General features: G+C 42.6%; 1 protein-coding gene across 3 annotated transcripts in view; it reads left to right on the top strand.

The window, feature by feature from the left end:
• Positions 1-22,194, top strand: part of LOC147678052 (diacylglycerol O-acyltransferase 2-like) — a 151,585-nt gene that overhangs the window by 32,185 nt on the left and 97,206 nt on the right. For all 3 annotated transcript variants that reach the window (XR_015302478.1, XM_086945946.1, XM_086945947.1), the window contains exons 2-3: positions 12,888-12,984; positions 14,664-14,771. Coding sequence is in view for 2 of the 3 variants with exons in the window: in XM_086945946.1 (XP_086802072.1) it covers positions 12,912-12,984; positions 14,664-14,771 (181 nt within the window). In the remaining variant the exon portion in view is untranslated. The remainder of the gene's footprint in view (positions 1-12,887; positions 12,985-14,663; positions 14,772-22,194) is intronic.

Here is a 22,194-nt window from a genome sequence, read left to right as displayed (position 1 = left end):
CGGGGGTTACAACGCAATTTGGGATAAGGAGAGGTACGAGGCAGGGGTGTCCCTGTTCCCCATTGTTATTTGCAATGTACATGGATCCACTAATCCAGAGAATAGAGATGAGCGTTTTAATAAAATCATTACCTACACAAATTGGGCATTGTAAAATATTGGCGTATGCCGATGATGTTGCAGTAATTACACCAGCTCCAACGGAGGCTATTGCTCAAGTAGAAATTGAAGCTCTGCAGTTTGGAGAAATCTCGGGTTATAAGCTTAACACTGCTAAGACCCAGATTATCAAAAATTCGCATACCCCCTGTACAGATAGCCGAGTTACTAAATCTGGAACATACTTGGGAGTGATTATATCGGCTGAGTTGGATAATTTAGTGGAAACTATATAGCTCCTTTAATAAATAAAGTACGGAAGGATCTAGATAGATTAGATAACCTGCACCTGTCAATTGTGGGACGAACTAACGTGGTAAAAATGCTGGTTTTACCTAAGTTTCTTTATTTCTTCAGAGCAATTCCTTTATTATTTGAGAACAACCTATTTAAGAAGATAGAAAACATGATTAATAGATATATATGGGCAAAGGGAAAAACCAGGAGAGCACTCAGGTTTATGACACTACCAAGAGAGAGGGGAGGGTGGGCACTGCCAGATTTAAGGTTTTATTATTGGGCAGCAGCTTTACAAAATATGGTTGGTTTGGTGGGAGGGGGAGAAGGCGAAGGGGGGAATGAGTTGGGATGACTGGCAATCTATGGCTTGCTATTGGGCCCTGAAGCAGAATTTTTTTTTTTTTAAATACACTGAACCCAGTTACTACAAAAGGGCACGATTTAAGATGCTTACTGCGGCACATACCGTGTGGAAAGCTTTCACTAAAACATTCGGGCTGGGGCGGTATAACGCATACACGAGATTGAAAGGAAACCCAAATCTATCCGCGGAAGTTGTTTCTGGGCCCATATTGGCAGAATGGGAGAGAAAAGGGCTTAGAAAGGTGGGAGACATCTTGGGGCAGCAAGGAGTCTACCAGTTCTCTGAACTACAAATCAAGTTTGCATTAGATAAAAGACAATTTTTTAAGTATTTACAAATCAGGAGTTTTCTCTATAGTAAGAAAGGTGGTCCATCAGGGTTTAATAAAAATGCAATTATGGAAGTAATACAAGTAGGGGAGGATTGTACCATTAAGAGATTTTATGCAGAGTTATTGATCTCAAAAGAGGATGACATAGAGAAATGGGCAACTAAGTGGAAACGTAGTCTGGAAATTAGTGAGGAAAGTTTCTATATATCTTTAGAAATGGGGTACACATTGCTATGTTCAGCGCCTTTATAGGCACAACACTATAAAACATTGTATCTCCTCTACCATACGCCTGCTAAGATAGCCCAATGGGGCGGCACAACTGGAACTAATTGCTTTAGATGTGGGGGCACAGAAGCAGACTTAACACATGTATTTGCAACATGCCCTCATTTGCAGCTACTTATAAAAGACATTGAGGGCTTTATAAATCGAGGGTTAGGAATAGATACTCTTCTAACTCCCTCAACTATTCTTTTGGGGGTAAAAGAAGAGGAGAAGGGACAACAGCAGAGTAACACCAGGGCAAGTGATAGATGGAAATATTTTTTATTTTTAGCTATGTCGGTACTAAGACTCTGTATTGCATCGGTATGGCTAGATCCTAAACCACCGACATTTCATCAATGGCTGGCTAAATTACTGATAATTTATAATTTGGAGATTGAGATCTATGCAAGGAAAGGGAAAAAGGGAAGGAAAACTGGTAGACAGATTTGGGGCCCTATTACTCGTTGGAAAGAAGAGAGTATGAATTGAAAGGCTTGATTAAATTATTTGTATAACATGGTTTGGATTGATTTGGATAGAATGCATTAATATTGTTTGATATATATGTAACTTGAAAATACTGTATTTTTCTTTGTTAATATGCCTTGCTATGTGTACTGTATAATCCATTGTCGTGCCCTGTATGTACATAAAAGTGGGAAAAATTTGGCAATAAAAAGATTTTAAAAAAGAAGACATTGTCTGCATAAAGTGCTTTCTTATGTTCTGTTTTATTAAATGTAACTACCTTAATCGGAGGTTTCCTACGAACTGCCTCAGCCAGGGGCTCCATATAAAGGTTGAATTAAGTAGAGAGAGACCCCCGCAACCAGGGGAATAGGGTACTTGTCAACAGTAAAGTAAAAGTTTCCCTTGGTAGGTTTCTTAACTAATCAAGCCCACATTTTAATATTGGACATTTACACTAAACAAATATAACAGAAACATATATGTAAAAAACTTTATATCAAATTTATTGTTTTGTTAAAAACATAAAGGAGATCACACAGTAAAAACATATATAAAATATGCAATTCTAAATCACACAAGATTTGTCAACATAAGATGCTAATTATAAAAATATAATAAGCAGTACCCTTGAATTCATCAATAAAAAAACACAACACAGGGGAGAGACAGAAGGAAGGACAGTATCATTTGTCATTGAAACTTAGCACATCGAGTATTACAATCTCAAAGCACCAATCCTGGGCGCTTTCAAATCTTGCGACCTGCAGGTTTGGCACGGTTACCCAATTGTGCAAATTATGTAGCGTCGACGCGTTTCGATGGCTTGTGTTTCAAATTTGTGCCATCTTTTTCAAGACTGTTTTTTGTTTATGTCTCTCTCTGGATCGGCGGCACTGGTTGGTTGCCTTGTGGTTTGGAAAAACCTGCAGGTAAACATACTGCTGTCAGTGTCTGTTTTATCATAAATTAGTCTCAACATTGTTTAACCTTACAGTGCGTCTTATATTGGGTGCATTGTGTCACATGTAATCCCAAACAGCGACTATTGTTTACTGAGTTTTGCCCATGATTTTACCAAATTTGCTTAGCATGTAGTTTCCATTTTCAAAATAAGCTTAGCATATAGTTTGAGTTTCCATGGATTGTCAACTCATAAATCCGTAATCTTCAGAACAACATCTATTGTATGCTATTTGGACCCAAAGGACAGTTCATTAGGTCTACGGTTACAATCAGGCTTAAGCCCCATTTTACTTCACCGGCATATGAATATCAACAACACATCATTTCAGCATTGACATGTCCAATATTGTCATGTGTGCTTTGGGGGTTCATATTCCCATTGAACGTGAGGAGACCATTGGAGAAAGCCAATTACTTCTATTATTTACATTGCGACTGACCTGGCACCCCTTGGGACCTCATAAGTTCATTATTTTTACTATGGGATATTTATTACCTTTATCTCATATTTTGTGTGGAGTTCTTCTCAATATTGAACATCCTCATCATGGACTATAAGGCTGGTCTGAAAAACAGATTATTTTTTCTTTTTTCAGTTTTTTTGTCATGAGGGTACAGAAACTTGTTAGTTAACACTTTTTCTTTCTGTGCATGTATCTATATATACACACACCACTTCTCTCATTTCAGTCTGGTTATTACCTGGGTTTCTGATGTGGTCTTTTATATCAGTTCCTCGTAGGCCACTTTGTTGGACTTTGGCACAATTATGAAGGATCAAAATCTATATGGGGGAAATATTTTTCTTTTAATCCTTTGTTTGTCCTCTAGTATTTTATACTACATAACCCACATTTAATTTACAATTGACTCTAGCGTTTAACTGTTATTAGCGGTTACCTGCTGGATAGATCGTCGCGTTTTAAGGATTTGCCGCCTTTCTGATTGTCACAATACTGCTGACCCTTATGTGATCCCGTTTTTTCTCCGTGTTTGATGTTATCTACAAAAGATTAGTATAAGTTGGACACTTTCTTGGGCGCTATTAGAAAGTTATCCCAATTCCATCATTACACTTCCATATAACCCACCTTTTTAGCAAAATTAGGCGTCTTCACGGAGTGGACAGTTTGAGCCGTGCAGTGGTAAATTACCTACATGAAGTTAAAGAGGGAGACAAAGGGGGCTGGATTAGAACCTAATGTTTCTAATTCTGATTTTAAAAGAATATCCTCTTAGAAAGCTAGAGGACTTAGTGGCCCCGGGGTTTCTTACCGAATTCGTGTAGTTGCCTCAGCTGGTCCACTCCCGATCCGCATTCCTCAGTGCTTCCTGTGTTCTCCGTAAAAAGGGCACTAGTTCCCTCCCTTAATTGTGCAGTTTTATACTTTTAGGATTGATTGCAACGGCGGTTCTATTGTATTCACCTGGTTTTAATTACTTACTCGCCGGTATTGCTCGTTAAGAGATTAGTCAGCGTTTCACGCCTCGTTTTCATGTTGTGCACGTCGCACGTCATCTTCGTACCCACTGTTACTTCCTGAAACTAAGCCTCATTATCGCTTACCGTCAAGCCTCATTCTGACATTTCAATTTGCTTTCCGTACGTTCGGCTACCTTTGGATATTCGGAATGTAAACAAATTGCGATGTTTTACCAGTGTTATCACGCCTATTTAGTACTTGAAGGGTGATTGAATAGTTTGATAATAAATGACCCCACAATTATATTTTCTTACCAATGCGCACAATTTTAAATAGAGCTACCTCTTTCATTAATTCTTCTTTTTATTGATGAATTTAAGGGCACTGCTTATTATATTTTTATAATTAGTATCTTATGTTGACAAATCTTGTGTGATTTAGAATTGTATATTTTATATATGTTTTTACTGTGTGATCTCCTTTATGTTTTTAACAAAACAATAAATTTGATATAAAGTTTTTTACATATATGTTTCTGTTAAATTTGTTTAGTATAAATGTCCAATATTAAAATGTGGGCTTGATTAGTTAAGAAACCTACCAAGGGAAACTTTTACTTTACTGCTCCATATAAAGGGCCAGGGGGCAGAACTGACTTATTCCCGTCTGTTTCCCAATGAGGCCTGAAATCGTGTAATTCACCCTGACCTCTGATTCTGGTAGCGTGTAGCCACTAAACACCCATGTCCTTTTTTGCTCCTACTAACAACTTTTCGGAGAAAGGGCCATTTGACTCTATCAAACGTCTTTTCAGCATCAATATATTATAGAAAGGTTGACATTTGTGCACATGAGCTATTTCCCAAATGGTGTAGTTTTCGTCAAAGCACCCTTTTTCTTGAATAGGCCTCGTCTGATCAGAGCCCACCTGGTCCGGCATGTAGGGGGCCAATCATAGGCCCAGAATGCCCATAAAATCTTTGCATTGAGAGTGAAATGGGGTGCTAAGAAGCACATTCGGTGGGGTCCTTTCCAGGTTTGGGCCTACCTGTGATTACGGCTGCCTGCTTCATGGGAGTGAGTGTTGTGATGTCTACAAAGGTGTTATGTAGCTTGGCCAGCATGGGAGCTAGTTGTGGTCAGAGTGAATTGTAAAAGGCTGCTGAAAGCCCATCCGGCCCAGGAGCTTTCTTGGTATGTAGGTTTAAAATGCTGGTTATGTATTCCTCTACTGTTATAGCTTCCTTTAATATTCCTGAATATTGTGTAGTGAGGTTAGGCAGTGGAGTTGTGACCAAGTATGCAGCAATGCATATTCAATTGCATCCCAGTCTAGCACTTTTAACTGTTTCCTCACTATTGTGAGTTGGCGCTAGACCTTTCGGGAGCCCAATCTTTTATGTTGACTGTGGAGGTCACTCACACTCTTCTTCAATTTCCTGATGCTTTTCCATCCTGTCTCCATTAAGTTTGGATGCAATAGCGATACGCTTCTCCTGTAAGACACTTTGAGAGAGTCCCAGGGTGTAGAGATTGATAAGATAACTTGTGTGATACAGCTGCGGCTGGACTCAATAATGTTTAGCCACTTTAGAAGCTTGTTATTCAGTCATCAATGTTTCTGTCGGGGGTGGGGTTTTAGTCTGAGTCTTATAGGGACAGAAGTACTGCAGCATGGTCTAAGAGAGCTCGAGAACCCCTATTTCGACATGCGGTACCCTTGGTACGAGCTGTGTTGTGTCTCGATAGTAATGTACTCTAGTGTATATCTGGTGTGACACCGAGAAGAATGTGTAGCCTATATTGGTAGGGTGATGGGCTCGTCAGATATTCACCTGCCCTAGGTCCTTCAGCCATGCTCGACCTGTGTCCAAGAAGTCTTAGTTTTGCCCCACTCTTTGTGCTGAAATCGAGGTCAGCGTGCATCAACATAGTAAGTCACCCCCAAACTCCGCCCACGCCCATGAGTATCTCAGCAGCTGGAGTTCTAAAAATCTGAGACATTGCCCCCTGGAGGAAACTTTCTTGATCATCATTAGGGCATATACATTGCAAAGTGTGAGTGTGTGTGCACGTTGCATTATTTGCACCCCCAACATCCTACCCAGGATTTCAGTGGCTGGGGATAGAATCTTGCCTCTAATCTTATTGGCAAGTAACATAGCTACCCTTGTCTTGGCCAGAGGACAGGACCTGGCATGTGAACCAGCAGGTACGAAGTCAGACCAGTCTATTTGAAGTAGGTGAGCTTCTTGTAAGAAGGATATGTCACAGCCTGAGTCTCTGAGCATACGGAACGCAGAGCCGTGTTTCGATGGGGCATTAAGTCCGAGTATCCAGGCTAAGGACTCTGAAGGTATGAGCGGAGGTGGTCTGCTAAATAGCTCCTCAGGTAGCTGTAACACTGGTTGGATGTCTCTAGTGCGTAACAAGTATAGATTAATGTAACATGGAATCAGCATTGTTGCATGGTTCCCACATTCCCTAGTAAACATATCAACTACAGTTAACAAACAACCACACCCCCCCAACTGTAGTAGCCCGTGTATATTGTGAGTCAAGAATGCTCCTATTGGGTCCATCTTTCCAGGTCAAAGTGTGTCACCCGAATTTTTTGTTACCGCCCTGTTCCTCTATTGTGTGATGTGTACCAGGTAGCTGACCATGTTCTCATATTGTGGGCTCAGGGTCATCCGCCTGTAGCCTGCTCAGAATCGCATGTCGCTCTTTTAGCGTTTCATTATCACAAGGTTTTACACTCAATCTTTTCTGTATCACCCATGTCCATTTCATAACTCTCTGTGGTGGTTGCTCCACCATTAGAGGGGGGGTGTAGTTGGAATTTCGTTTCCGCCAGCTCCGGGATCTATGGAATTTCAGCAGCCTCCATGAGGAAGCAGACCGCATGGGCCACTCCGTTCCAGGTGAACAGCGATTGGAAGAGATGAACCCAAAGATAGTTCACTGCTGGCTTTGTAGGATGTTGGGGATTGGCTTTAGTTGTCGACAGCACTTGAGGGTGCCTTGTGCTAGATCACAGTAGAAGCAGATTGTGGAACTCTGAAACTAGACAGCGTTCATTTGGCGGGCCGCTTACTTGATGGCCTCCTTCAGGTGCAAATAGTGCAGACAGGATGTCTGGTGAGGCGTTTCCAGTGGTCCTAGTCCTGTTGAACCGGTGGGTCCTGTCCAGTTGTGTGTCTGCTATTAATAGGTTGGAGAGAACTTGGTGGAATAGGTGTTTCACCCATGTCTCAATTTTCCTATTTCTGCTCACCAAGTCCTCCAGGTGAGCCTGCAGTGGAGGGGTTTGGTCTGGCAGGTTTGCTAATTCCTGCCTATAATTTTCCATCTCTCTTGAATAACTTTGATTCTCTAAAGAGGAGACCCTTTGTCCCAGCTCTCCCTTTTCATGATGCGTATCCTTTATGTCCTTCAAGGCCTCTTCCCCAAGCAGTTAGATGTCCTGTCCAAGCTTGTAAAATAGGCCCTCCATAAAAGCCCTCTATAAGGGGGGCTCTGCTTGGGATGTTGGGGGGAGACTCCCTGCCCTCTCCCCTTTCAGGGCTCCGCTCGCAGTGTGTCACTGTTCTTTGAGGAGGTATTGGTGAGCATATCCTAGAGGGTTGAATCTATTCGAGATGTATGGCTGCCATAAGCGCAAAGTTTCCAGGCTGGGGGGAGGGGTGACATTGAAAGTGTTGCTGTACCCATCATTTAGTGGTGGTAGCTTGGCCTCTTGCATAGTGGATCTAACAATGGAGGGCCTCTATTTTGCCACCAGGGCTATTGGCAGGGTTGATACTCTCAATGCTCAGACCCGTGCTGGGCGCAGCCGCCTCACTGGTGACAAGCAGCCCCATTCCGGCACGTAAAATAGTCTCCATACTAAGCCCCCTAGCTTACACATGTGGTTTAGGATAGTGAGCCCGGTCGCTGCCCTGGTATCACCAGTGCCCAGACAACAGGGAAGCTGTTGATGTCTGCCCGCTCTGTGCCCGCTGCGACACCTGGATTCCTCTCCATGTTGGGCTAGATGGCTCCTTTGGACTGGCAAGTTCTTCTGGGGGACCTTTGAAGTCTTTGTTTGGACATTGTAGGCAAGGAGTGGCCCTATCAAAGTGCAGCCCTCTCATCGCCGAAGTCTTGCTCCTCTAGTGGGTCTGATAGCTACAGGCCCCTCTGCGAGGCGGGTGAGTGCCACAAACTCTGCACGCGTTTCAAAGCAGTGCTAAATTTGTAAAATATTAAGTGCCAGAGCTCTGACCAGGAGGCCACTGCAGCTTGCACCCCCCATCGCCCATATCATCTCTGCCAAAACAAATACTAATCACCTATCTCGCATGTCAGATAATTTCAGGTCTCCAAAGCTAAAAGGAATGGCTGAGGAGGCAGGTATTAGCAATGTTAATGTATATTGTATTCCTAAACAACCGTTATTCTGCTCATCTCTAAATTAGATGAGCAGCGCCACCATGTGGTAGACTGTTCTAAGAATGGTGTTGACAATCAGGTGCCGTTGGAGAGCACCGGAAACCAATTAACTGCCGGTGCTGAGCACCGGTAAGCACCGGTCCAAATTAAGCACTCAAACCAGCCTGCTCCCCCGTCTGATCTCCTCACCGCCAGGACGTCCCTCTGGGTCATGCCCCAGAATCTGGGTGCCAGCCAAGGCAGTCTCCAGAAGGGCCAGAGATGCCATGCTGTTCCACTGCAGCACAACAACTGTTGGCTAGGGGGCTAGACACGGTCTGGTGGTGGCATGATGGGTGTGGTCTCTTGCAGCAGATTGTTGCAAAGAAGTCATCTCCTTGTTTGTGAGGCCAGCCAGGGCTGGCGGGTCATATATGGCCATTATTGATCCCACCCACCTCCGGTGGGAGCAACTCTGGTGATGGGCAAGACAACGGCAAGACGAGAGGCCGGGCGAAGAGCGAAGGAGAAATGCTACTACCCAATCACCATCCTGACCACGCCCCCACTTAAGGATTTACTTTTAAAATAAAAACTGCATCCTAGTGCACCCAATATGAATTGTTTTTAGATTGAAAATAAACAGAATGGTAGCTGGCACTTTTACCAAAAGCATGAACAACAAACACCACTCCAATATATTCACTGTGTAACATTATAATAGTCCACCATCATTCCTTTATTCACTAAAGTAATCTTAGCACTAAGGGAAAACCTAACTTGAGTTTCACTGGTTCACGCCTGTATACCTATTTTAACAATAAGGACTTATGTTCAATATAATAGCCTGCTGTTCTCATTTTGTGCTTTCAGTTGGACTGAGGTGAGCAGCAATTGAAGGCTAATTTGCTTTTAGTTAGCCAGCAGCTAAAGCAGGTTTTTCTAGTCTGCTCAGACTGTGCCCTCTGTGTACAAAGCTACTCTTTCCAGATTCACTCCCTGTGTTTACCTTATTAAATAGTATTTATTTGGTCATTGTTGCATCTTCCAGAAGAAACAAATAGCAGAAAGTTGCATTATGCCCTTTTACTTTTTTTCATTATGCCAGACTGTATTCTTTTGAACAATAACAATAAACGAGACACCGTTTGAGCTTTTCATGAAGCCTTCTTCATAACTTAATAACAATTATTTTAAATCGCAAATCAGCTCAGATTAAATTCCCTGAATATATTCTACCAGAACTGATTATACATTGCAAAGGAAAATGACATAAAACAAATATGGATTCTACATTCACCGCAAGCTTTAATTCTTAAATGATTAACACGTCAGCTAAAAGGTTGATTAATAGAAGAGAGAAAACATATCACAGTGCTGGCCTCTGTACTAGCATATCCACTTGGAATTAGGTTTCTCAGTAGCTTAACAGACGGAGAAGCTCTCTGCCTCCTTAGCTACAGAGTGGCTGTGCAACTTCATGAAGTGAGCCAGCCTGAGAGAGGGGAGGAACAGGGGATCTGGCCTCTCAGGTGCCCGAAGGACAGGTGCACAACCACGGCCCAGTTGCCTTAAACTCTACCTTTGTCCACCTTTTCACAGGTTGTGGTTGGGTCGGTAAACTTGCTGAGCCCAGCCTGGCCTACGCCAAGATGTGCAAAGGTAGGGTCAGATACTGGGTAGGGCCATGCCACACTTCATGGTTATTCTGGATAGTACAAACTCAAAGCAGAACTGACCTTTTCACCCCCCCTCAACACCCTTGAAATGCATTAACAAATTGCGATTCGCAAAATGAAAATCGCAAAATGTTAATGCCTTCCCATTGATTCCTATGGGCCTTTTGGCCCGTAGGAATCAATGGGAAGGTTTTCCTTAATTGCGATTCGCAAAATGTGAATCGCAATTAAGGAAAATTAAGAAATCGCAAAAATATTTGCAAATTAATTATGAATTGCCGTTTGCGATTTCTAAATTGCGATTCCTTAATTTTCACAATGTAGGAATCGCAAACGGGTGCAATGATGCATGTGCCCCATTGTGTTTCTCTTTGGATCTTGTTGGCTGCCCAAACCACATCCCCACATGTGCATATTCAGTATCCCTTTTAATGTCTTTGATTAATGGTGGAATGTTAAGTGAAATCCTACTAGAGACAGCTGTGACAATGTTCCCCATTAAATAATACAAGCATCTGTCCAAGAAAAATTCTACCCTTCCCAAACCCCTTCAAACGGGTAAACTATGTAGTATCCAAAAGGGAAACAAAGATTTCAACTGATGTTAATGACAGGTACAGAGTTTTGTGGATCTGAAACATATAATCTGGAAAGAGAAATGTTTTATCTCAAACATTTCCAACCATCACCCCAACATTTCATCATTAAGTCTAAATTGAATAGCCAAAGATTCAGTAGGAAATCAAAAATTTAAAGGCTAGAATGGACAACCATGATTTGATTTTTAACCACATGCGTGCGGGGGTTATTTTTGCGCTACGCTGCTTTTTTCCAAAAGCCGCGTAACATGACGAGCTCAGCTCGTCATCAGCACACGACCACCGTGGCTGATGACGAGCTGAGCTCGTCATCAGCATCGAAGGGGTTAATCCACTGAAAAGTGTCTTACAGCATCCCTGTAGTGACAACATTGATTCCAGAAACAAAAGAGTCTACCAAACACAAAACTTACTAAGGATTGAAATAAGAAGTTCTACCTCATATAAACAAATGTTTTTTCAGCATTTATATCAAGTAACACTCTTGGGATGTTCTGTTTTTCTAGCTGGGTGGATTAAAACTAACCACACTATTGTGTTATCTAAATCCTACCCTGCACCCAATAGAAATCTACCTGCTGTGTCTTAATTAGACCATTTACAATTCACTCCAGCCCTGAGGGTTAAACCTTGGAAAATATTTTGAGGGTGGAATGAATCATTGAAATTGGACTATTTTGGTCATTGTTTTGCGAATCTGACCCTATTTCAAAATTAATTTTATAGCATATTCCTTTATTCGGTGGTCAAAAATATGTTTTAAAAATCTGAACAAAAAATCAGCAAGATAAAACTGTCTGAACAAAACATTTTTTAACAGTGCAGGAATCTCATCAGGCCATGGCTCTTTGATATTAGACACCCTGGTAACCTGGCTGCATTTCACTCTCTAGTGTCGCTGCACCATCGCTACATACCTTGGGCAATGGATACTGTCAAAAAAGATCTTAACATCAGTCAAGATCCTAAACCTCCCTACATGAATATTGTGGTAAAATTCACAGAAATTACCACTTATTCTCCTGAGTGGTAGTGCATCCATCATCATATTTTTTTGTGTTCAAGAAAGTTTTACTAGTTTTCCATTACAAAAAGAAGATACTTGTGTGCACTTGTTATACGGAAACATAGAGTAGAAACATTGAAGTACACTATGGGGTTAAGGGGATAGGATGTGGCCTAACGGCTAGGGTGGTCGACCTCGAAGCTGCGGAAATGGGTTTGATTCTGGGCAGGGACGCTCAACATCCTGTGATTCTGGGCAGATTACTTAATCTCACCCTGCCTAGCAAAAAATGAAGGTGTCCTGGTGTAATGTAACTTCTGTTCATGTAAAGCAGCTCTGATACCGTTGGGTCTAGTTCGTGCTATATAGAACTCCCCAAAAAAGAAATAAAAGGATTTAGTTGATTTACTTCTCCGAGGAGAAAGAGTTCTATCATCATCTTTAATACTAAAAATTTTATTTGCCATCTTTCTCTTTCTCAATCCATAGGCCAGTGCTTTTGAAGATGGGTTCTCTGAATCCCTGTGTATCTGATTTGACCAAAGCCAATTATGCTTTAAATGTTTAAAACTAGTTAACCTCCTATTTCAATAGTTACATCTCTCTCCAAAGTTCTGATTGTCTCCTTGATAAAGTGTTTTCAAAGTCTGTTATTATGTGCTTAAGAACCTCAGACTGATTTTGCTCATTTTCTTGTCTTGTAGAAGCACCTTTTAATCGTTTCCATTATCAATGTCTTTAAATGTTAGTCATACACTCTCTGAGATAGGGACAGTCCTATGTTATAGAAAACAATCTCCCCAATATCCTTCTCTAGTGCCTCAATTAGGGCTTTTTACTTCAGCAGATGATTATCAAGGCTCTCACTGCCACATTTCTGAAAATCATTCACAAAGACCACCAAATCCTGCCCTCCTGTTCATATTACTGATTTTATAATTGACGCTGTGGTTTCTTTTATACACCAGGCTTCCATCCACTGCAAGGCAAACATGAACGAGACAATGAGGAAACACCTGGAATCCCTCTGCCTCTTCCAGTGGGTGCTGACCTACCTCTTCATGGGTGAGTGGCAGGCGCTCTTGCTTGTCTTTATTAAAGCGGTAGCCCCAAAGAGATCTGCTTATCATTGATTACACTGTTTGGTTGCATGACAGAGGCACGCTTGGCTAAACCACACGTGCCTCTACCACGCAGCCCGAACCACGAATGCGTCTTAACCAAGCGTTCCTTTACCACCCAAATTCATAGTAAATCATGAATGGTAAGGGGGTATGTGTGGTTAAGTTTGCCACTACGCCGCCACCTGCCCTAAGCCCTAAAATTCTAACCTCCTACATCACCCTCGACCTGAGGTCTAAAACCAGCCCTGCCCTTAAAACTCCCCCTGAGGCCTAGAACCCTGCCCCCTACAGTAAACTACTCTGACCCGAGCCCTAAAACGTACCCTGAGCAGTCCATAAAAGTACTCAACTCATTTCACTGCCTAGAGCCGTAAAACCGCCCCCACTCCTAAAATCATTCCCCAAAACCAGCCCCAGCCCTTAAAACTACAGACTCCCTCCCCACGCCTTGAGCCCTAAAAACATGCTCCCTTCCCAAAAGAACCCTGACCCCCTGTCCAGGCTGAGCCCTAAAATGGACTCCCCCCAACCGAGCCCCAGCCACACTTACCTGTTGACATCCGGAGCTTCCTGTGCTCACTCTTCCTCTTCTTCTCCTCCCTGCCCAAACTGAACACTAGACCAATATCTGCTTTAACCACACATATACCTGGTAAGGCAACTGCGTTGTTCAGGCAAGCGTGGTAGCGCTTGCGTTGTTCCAGCACGCATGGCTCTGCCCGTGTTGTTCCAGCCATTCCCCCAAATTTATAGACCACACTGTCATGTAAACTCCCTAAGTCTATGTCATGTCTTCATGGCCAGTACATTGTAGAAGGTCACACCTGTATGTCAGTAAATGAGGTGTGTGCCCTGTTCCTATCACACCTCCACTTGGTAGACCAAGGTATTGATCTAGTTAGTCATTTGATGCATACAACATTCATTACTTTCCACTTTGAGACCAGATTTGAAACCCATTTCTAATTGTCTAGATTGAGAACTGACTACTGGTAAGTTCTGGAGATTAGATTCCACCCCAGGGATCTGTAGAATGCAATCTAAAAGCCAGGCTTACTGATGGGGATTTCACAATTAAAGTCTGTATCACTATTTACCAGAATCAGAACCTTTGCCTGGCAGCCTTGCACTGTCCCCTACGCGCAGCGGAGGCACTGGGAGAGCCGTGGACAATCTGCGCATTTAATTTGCGTGTTTATATAGCGCTAGAATCACTCCCGGGGGAGTATCTCCGCACTTCGACCGCTGCGAAACCCTTCCTGGCTTCCCTGAGAGATGGTCCCTTAATGGGTATCTCCAGGGTGAGACCAGGCATCCCCGGCGGTCTGGTGGGGCCGTTAGTGAAGATGAGGCAAGCTAATGCCCAGAGTTGCCGAGTGTGATCGCTGATCAGAGTGGGCACCGAGGCGAGAGAATTATCGAGTCCGCTGACCCTGGTCAAGAAACCTGCCGCGCCGGGAATCGAACCCTGGTCCCGGGCCGTCCTCTGCTCTCGGGTCTGCCGCCTCTAACCAGTGAGCCACACCACTCCACTGTGTGTAATGTGTGTAATACATTCCTCTCTCTGATTGGTTGAGTGCTTGCAGGTATTAATCCTCCTGACTTTGATCCTCCTTGCAGGGATCTTCTGGATCACAGTGCTGTTCTACCTCATGTTTACCTCCCTGTGGCTCATCCCAGTCCTGTACTACATATGGGTCTTCATCGACAGGAACACCGCAGAGCGAGGTAAGTGAAGCAACACATTACTCCATGAAGGACACTGAAGCCTCAATTTAAGAGATGGCAGTAAATCTGGAAGTTCATTGGAACTGAAATTAAAATACATCTGGCTACCAATGTCACTATAGCTGCAGCTGTGCATACGCACTTACACAAGGCCTTGCACACAACTGCATTGGTCAAAATATGGTCCTAGCATATCTTATCAAGCATTGACACTAGGTCATAAAATGCTGATAAGCACTAGGACCATGACTTCATCGTCATGTTGCTTTGCCAATTTTATTGTTTGTAGTCAGTGAGGTTTTCATCCGTGGCATTTCCCAAATAAGTATGACACATGTGTTAATAGCACTGCAGTATGTACTGCATGTTCTACAGCATGTTTTAGAGCACTTTTTACAACGGTCATTGTGGCAGTGCTTAAGGATATCACCTTACCCTTTAAATGTGGGACATTTAAATGAGAGTGGAAGAGCGGGATCAGATCGCCAAACATCGATCTTCTCCTGTGTGCCTTCATTGCAAACTAGAACGCGACACTGCACGTTTCGGATACTTTAGGACGGGGAAAGAAATATACAAAGAACATCTACTTATGTACTGAGGACCATTAACAGATTGAACACGGTCCAGCTCATCCAAAGCAAAACAGGGTTACAAACACGCTCGCAAGCACATCAATTTGATTACACAGACTGGCCCCTGATGAAGGTACCATTGAGTACCGAAATGCATAGGGCAGAATAAGAAAATTGTAATGTGCAATAAGAAAGAAGGATTGTAAATCATGTATATGTATGATTTAAAGTGCAGTGAATTTGCATTGTATATGTTGTTATGATGATATAATCAACATTGTGAAAAAGTATGTATAGTAATGAATGAATTACATGCAGAACATAAAGATAAATGAGTTTTGGTTCAGTGTTTAAAGGAAATTTCATTGCGAAATTGGTGAAGGTGTAGACACATCAAGTGTACAGTGCGCGCCTAGGGGGGTTCACAAACACGCCATAACTCCTATTCATTGCAAACTCACCATTTTGTAAGGCAGTTTCCGCAAAATGTGTCCATATATGTGTTAAGGTAAAAATACCCCCCACCACTTTCCAAGCGGTGATAGCCCCAATATTCAAACATATCTTATGTACAAGGAGCATGCCTCTCTGTTGCATGTGACACTTAATCTGTCTATTCCTTGAACACGTTGTCCCAAATATTGAGTTATACCAGAACACCGCAAGGAAATTCTCTTCTTCCTACTCTTCACCTCTTGGGTGCCTGGTGGCTGCAAATTTAAGGTATTGAATTTATACACGGCCTTATAGGTGTCAGAATTGTGAAGTTGTTTATTCACAACTTTGCACATTTTTAAAAAGCTTCACTAGCTTTTCAAAGTGTGAAGCTTGCAAAGATATATATATATTAAAAAAAAATAGAGGGGGTAAATAATTCCGCTCTGCCGGTGGAGTTTGCGAAGTTTTGCCCTGAGCGCAGAGTTCCGAAAAAATCCACAGTGGGACGCGGGGTTGAGTTTTTTCTCTCAAGTGGCTCAACAACATTAAGTTGGAGAGCGCTTGCAAGAGAAAATTGCACACTAGACCTCCTCCCAGCGAGATTTCTCGAAATTGGGTGGCTGCGGCCGCTTGCATTGAGATATCTGCTGCTCGCGTTGCACAAGCTGCCGCTCGAGTAGAATGTCTACTCGGGCAGCAGAAAGTAGCAGCACCATTTTACTAAAATGGAAACTTGCAGCCTTTATAATCTTTTTAACAAACCTGGATATGATAACTCTTCAATCTGCAATCAATTGAGGAACAAGAAGGGTCTTCCTGCGGTAGCTGGGCATGTTGACTGAACCAATAACTAGGACCCCCTGTGTTAGGCTGTAGAGGGTGACCAGATCTTTTGTCTACAATAAACAAATTCCAAGCAGTTGGGTCCCAGAACAAACTTGAACATTCTGCCCATTCTACACCCCTCCGTGGTAGTAAGGGCTCAGCAGCTCCTCTTCCAGATGCAGAAAGATTGCACTGGTCTGGACACGTGCCACTCATTTGAGCCTAGTTATGTTACATGTGGTATTTACAAATTAGTCATTTACCAGAGTTTCATGGCACTCTAAATACCGCATCACCAGGACAAGAAAAAGAGAGGCTGACAAGACTCAAGGAAATAAGAGTGAAAACAAGAACCAAAAAGCTACATATTAAACTTCCTATGGAAGACGGTGAGCATGATCAGAGAGTAGAGATCTTTGGTGGTTGCCACCGAAAAGGAACTGTCTTCGAAGGAGACCAAGTCACTCCTGGGAATCTGCAGCAACCACTGATGTACAGAGTGCAGGGTTAGCTGTAGGACATGGAACTGGAACTTAAAGACCAAAGGATGAGGTGAGCAATGGTGGATCTTGTGTACAAGCAACAATAATTTAAACAGTACATACTACTAAAGGATCCCGTGGAGGGTCTTCAAGATAGCAGTGATATGGCCCCTTTGCTTGTTTCCAGACAAAAGGCGAGCTGCAGCTTTTTGGATCAGTTGAAGGATGATATTCTTGGGCAATGAATGGGAGGATATTCTCAGCCATTTATTATTCCAGTAACATGAATGGGCCAGTTTCAAAGTTTGACATTACAGGGGGAAAATTCAATCTATAAAGACTTCTATGTCCTGGCCACAGGAGCAAGGTGTCGAAGCAAAATTCAGTTTCATCCATACCTGACACCTGAACAAATTCATTAAAATAATGAATAGTCAGAGTTACAGAACAGGACAAGAGGTTCTCGCTGTGCCCACTGAGCATAAATGCTAAAGGACATATGGACGTAGAACAGATTTGTATGTTTTTCGTACCAAGGCACCAATGGAGATCACATGGCCGAAAACAATACCAGGAAACCGTTGAAGATGCTTTCAGATCCCATGACAAAGAAAATATTTAACCCTCAGAAAAATACAAACTTTCAAGAGCCTAGCAGGCTATTTGAGAATTTGTGCTTTCTAATGCGATGAAGTAAAATTAGGCTTTGTATGTCAGAAGTGGTTCAGCTTGATACCAAGGTTAGCAAGTCCACAAAATGGCAACAATGACCACAGTAGCACTAAGGCAAATCAGGAACTTTTTAAATCTCCTCCATTTTCACTATCATATACAGCTCCAGGAACAAATCAGTGGACATAAACCAACCTACTTCATGGGTTATTTCCCACTCAAGATATTGTAATAATTCATATTTAGAAGCGCTATCAAAACCACCATAGCCCTTGCACAAAGTAAGGTGAAGCAGGGACAAGCTTTATTTTTGGCAAAGTGATGAATGTTGCATATAAAGGCTTTTATAAATAGGTATATTAGAAAATGTAGTACGAAAACAGCTAATATCTCTGTTTTCTTCTTTCCAAATCCTTCCCTTTCAAAGTGTATTCTTCACCCAGGAACAAATACTCAATCCATCCACACTAAATCCATCATTAATGTTGTGAAGTTTCTTAAAACTATTACACATTTGTCAATCTGGTTATGTATACTCAATGATTAGTTTGGTATGCAAGAACGTCACTCTGTACCTACTATGGCACAGACTCCACCACTGCAGCCAGGGCACAATCAAGAGGCATTCTATTCTGTAAGATAACAGTTCTCTGGGCTTCTAATGGATCCAACATGAGCTCAAAAGCTGCTGCAGTAGAATTTGAGTCTTTTAATCCTTTATAGTGTGAACTTTGTGCATATTCAGTTCAATCCCATCTGTAGGAAATTTGAAGGGAAAGAAGTGAGCAGCCTCAGGTATTGCTCTTGGTTTTCTCCCTAGGGAAGGGGGGTGGATAGGTATGTGACATATAGAAAGAACAATGGAGGTAGGGTAACGGGATCCAGACCAGTCTTAGGCTGCCAAATATACCCTCTGTCCCCACAGACAAAGTAAGCACCAGTTTGCGGTAGAAGATGGCAAAGTTAATTTCAAAAGGATGTGACAAATTCAAAATTCTCCCTTGCCTGGTCAACACAGCAGTCCTTGTAGCCCTTGTAAATGGTGCCATGCATGTATTTCTCTACAATGTATTCACAATCTTGTCCTCGGGCAGTGTCAGCAAGGTGAACAGTGAGGCCTAGGAGGGATTGGATGGGGAAGTGACAAACATCTGTAAAGGGAATAGTGACAGTAGAGCATTCACACAAGACGGGAATTGTCCTTGGATATGTATAGCTTGAAACATAGGGCCTAATTTAAAGTATGTGTATTTAGAATTTGGCAGGCGCCCACCCTCTGTCAGGCTGCTGGATTTAATTTTGTTTGCCAACCTGGCAGAGCTCTTATCAACCATATTCTGAGATCTCTGATAGCCCTGCGGAGGCCTCTACGCCTTCACAGAGCTGCTGCCACAATGGCTCTTCTGAAGGCACTGAAAGCTTTCTGAGTGCCTGCCATGTTTCAAGCGGACGATCAGCAAACTTTTTTATTCATCAAAAATAAACTCCATAGCGCTGTAGTGTTTCAACTGGTGGAGCCAGCAAGGGCACTGCTCTCTGAACCTTGACAGTCTTCCTGACTCTATATGGAGCAAACAAACCTTCTGTTTGGTGGATAGGGCACTCATTACAGTTTGTGGCATAATACTCTGTCTATCAAACTCTAAATCAGGCTCATAGTTCTTCTTAACCAAAGGAAATAAGGCCCATAGGCACTCCTCCTTCATGGCCATCAGCAGGTGGGTTAGTTAAGTTTCTGTCGATCCGAAGGGGGGGTGGAGGGGGGTGTGGGTAAATTGATAGTTGAATTCTTGGCACACGTTACCTGGTCCCTCTAAGCAGTACCACACAATGAGCCAAACTATGGGGCTTACAATAAAAATGGACCTGCTAGGTCAATCACTGATCAGTCATTGGAGACCTGCAAACTACTGAGGTTGGAGGAGATATCATTGAGACAAAGTGGCAACATCTTGAAGTGGCTGACATTGGGAAGGTGCAGCATCTGAAACCCCTCCTTAAGCTCACACACCTTAGCAATCCAATGATGCAGAAATGGGCTGCATAGAATTCACTGGTGCATCAGGTAGTCCAGCTAGGCTCTCAGGTTTGGTGGTTTGCTTAGGGTGGCTGCTGCGTATTCAGGCCAGCTTACCGTGACATTTCACAACAGTGTTCATTGTAATAAGGACTTGACAAGGGCCATCCCTCCACAGCTGGAGGGCAGACTTTCACTGACAGACACCTATGTGGACCTAATCACCAGGCTACAGGTTTTGGTAGGATTCGTTCGGGCAAATAGGAAGGGTAGGTCAAACATGAGAACAGAAGGTTTAGAGACAGTGAATGAGTTGTTTACAGTTTTGGAGTACTAACTCATCATTCAAATTCAGATCAAGTAAGGCTAGGGCATTGGGGATTAGATGGGAGTAACACTAGATGCCCTATCACCTGAGGCCTGAGTTTAGTTATTTGAGTACAAATGGCTCAAATTGCCTAGAGTTCCAATAGTGGCACATCAGCCATCTAAAGCCAGCTTCAGAAAATATTTTCACTACCTTATTTTTCAATATGTCATCAAAGCACTCAACCTTCCCTGATGACTCAGGGTGGTATGCACAGTGGAGGTATTGCTTGATCCTAAAATATTGTACAATTCTTGAACTATTAAGGACACAAAGTAAGAGCCCTTCTCACTCGACAGACAAAGGGGGCACAAACCTAGGATAACATCTCAGATTAATCTGTCAACAATCTGTCAACAAAGTATTCCCCTTTGGGTGAATAATATGTACAAGATTTTCTGTATGACTGATTCATGTTAATCATTTATTGCTCCTTATTATGTTTATGTTATTGTATGTTTCTGTATGTTTAGCATAAAACTGTGGTTTACTTTTAAGTTCACCCAAAGGGGAATACTTTGTTGACAGATTTGTCTTTTGGTACCCTACTCCTTTGTTTTTTTTGGGTCCCTCTCTTTTATTAGTGAAATCTCAGATTAGCCTTTTTGGTACTGAGATAGCATCAGCCTGTAAGTAAAAGAATTCCTCTATGCTTCCAGTAAACAGTGTTACTAAGATTTAGGAATAAGTACAACATCGACATTTGGATTAAATCCATCCACAGATGGATGAAAGGCCTCCATGGATGTGGGTGGGCTACTGTGTGGTTTTAATCCCTCTCCCAATATTATAGACTTGGAAGATGGCACAGGAGTGACAATATTGCTGGGTACCAGAAGGGAAGAATGGAGCAAACCAATGCTTACTTGCAGCATAGATCATGCCATCATGGGCTCCGCCATGGTGTAACCCAGTGTGGCTCAGGCGGAAAAAATCCAGGTCAACTACTCTCCAGTGATGTCTTTCCACTTTCTATCAGGGTCCTTTTTACAGTTTTGCCATATCCTTGCCTGTTTCCCCATCTCTGAGACACCTTGCTACACTTCCTATAAATATTTTAGGGTAGACATAAGGCATTCATCAGTTTGAGAGAGGTACATGGTCCCTTCAGAACTCTGAGACAATGCAGTCTTGGTAGCAGTTCGATCAGAAAAAGCATTCACCCCCAGAAACAATGTCTGAGAGGACTGGTGTGCTGCGGTAGCAATTGTGGAAGGTGACAAGAGTGCAACAAGTGTTCCTTTAACATGGGTATCTTTCTAAATTGGGGCTCTCGCAGAAATGAGGAAACCCCAATACACCCAGAGGGGCACACAACCATGGGCCTATCTGAAAGCATACTTAGAAATATAGTAGACATTTTCTGAGCTGCAAGAATACAAGCATGTGTGAGGGTGATCAATTCAGCAACCTGAGCGGAGCGTATCTAAGGGAAACATCGACTCTCAACTACTTCAGACTGAATACAAATAGTTTATCTGGCCGCTTGTGAGAAACAGTTACTTCTAAGACAAGAAACATCAACATAATATATAAAGTCACAATTGGATATTGGTGAATCAGTGTCAACATGTGGGGCTTGGCCAGGTTAGCAGTCAGAGGAGGTCATCATGTTGTCCCCCTTCATGGACAGTGTGAAGCCAGGAAGCAGAGTTAAGAATGATATTTCGCACCAAGGTGACATGAGAGATGGGCCGCACAATCATTTTGCCCCATAAGAGTTGTCTGCCAGCCTTGTTTCGCAACTCATCATTCGGCAGGATAGGGCAGAAGGGTAAAAATAGGTAAAAGGATAATTTAATTTATTTTATTTAATTTATCCGCATTTGCTTTCGAAATCTCCCTGTCACAGACAGTCAAGGTTTGCATAGGGCTTTGGTGTAGCTGGATAAGCTCCCTTCTTCCATTATTTCATTCATACATTCATCTTCTAGGGAATTGTGTTAGGAATTTTAGACACTCCTCTACCTCTGACCCATTCTTGCACCCTTTCTTGACCTTTTTGCTCTATACCGAAATTGTATCTCCTAGTACCCTGGGACTTTCA

This window comes from Lissotriton vulgaris, chromosome 12, assembly GCF_964263255.1.
Source record: "Lissotriton vulgaris chromosome 12, aLisVul1.2, whole genome shotgun sequence".
NCBI lineage: Eukaryota > Metazoa > Chordata > Amphibia > Caudata > Salamandridae > Lissotriton > Lissotriton vulgaris.
This window is presented reverse-complemented; position numbering and strand designations above follow the sequence as displayed.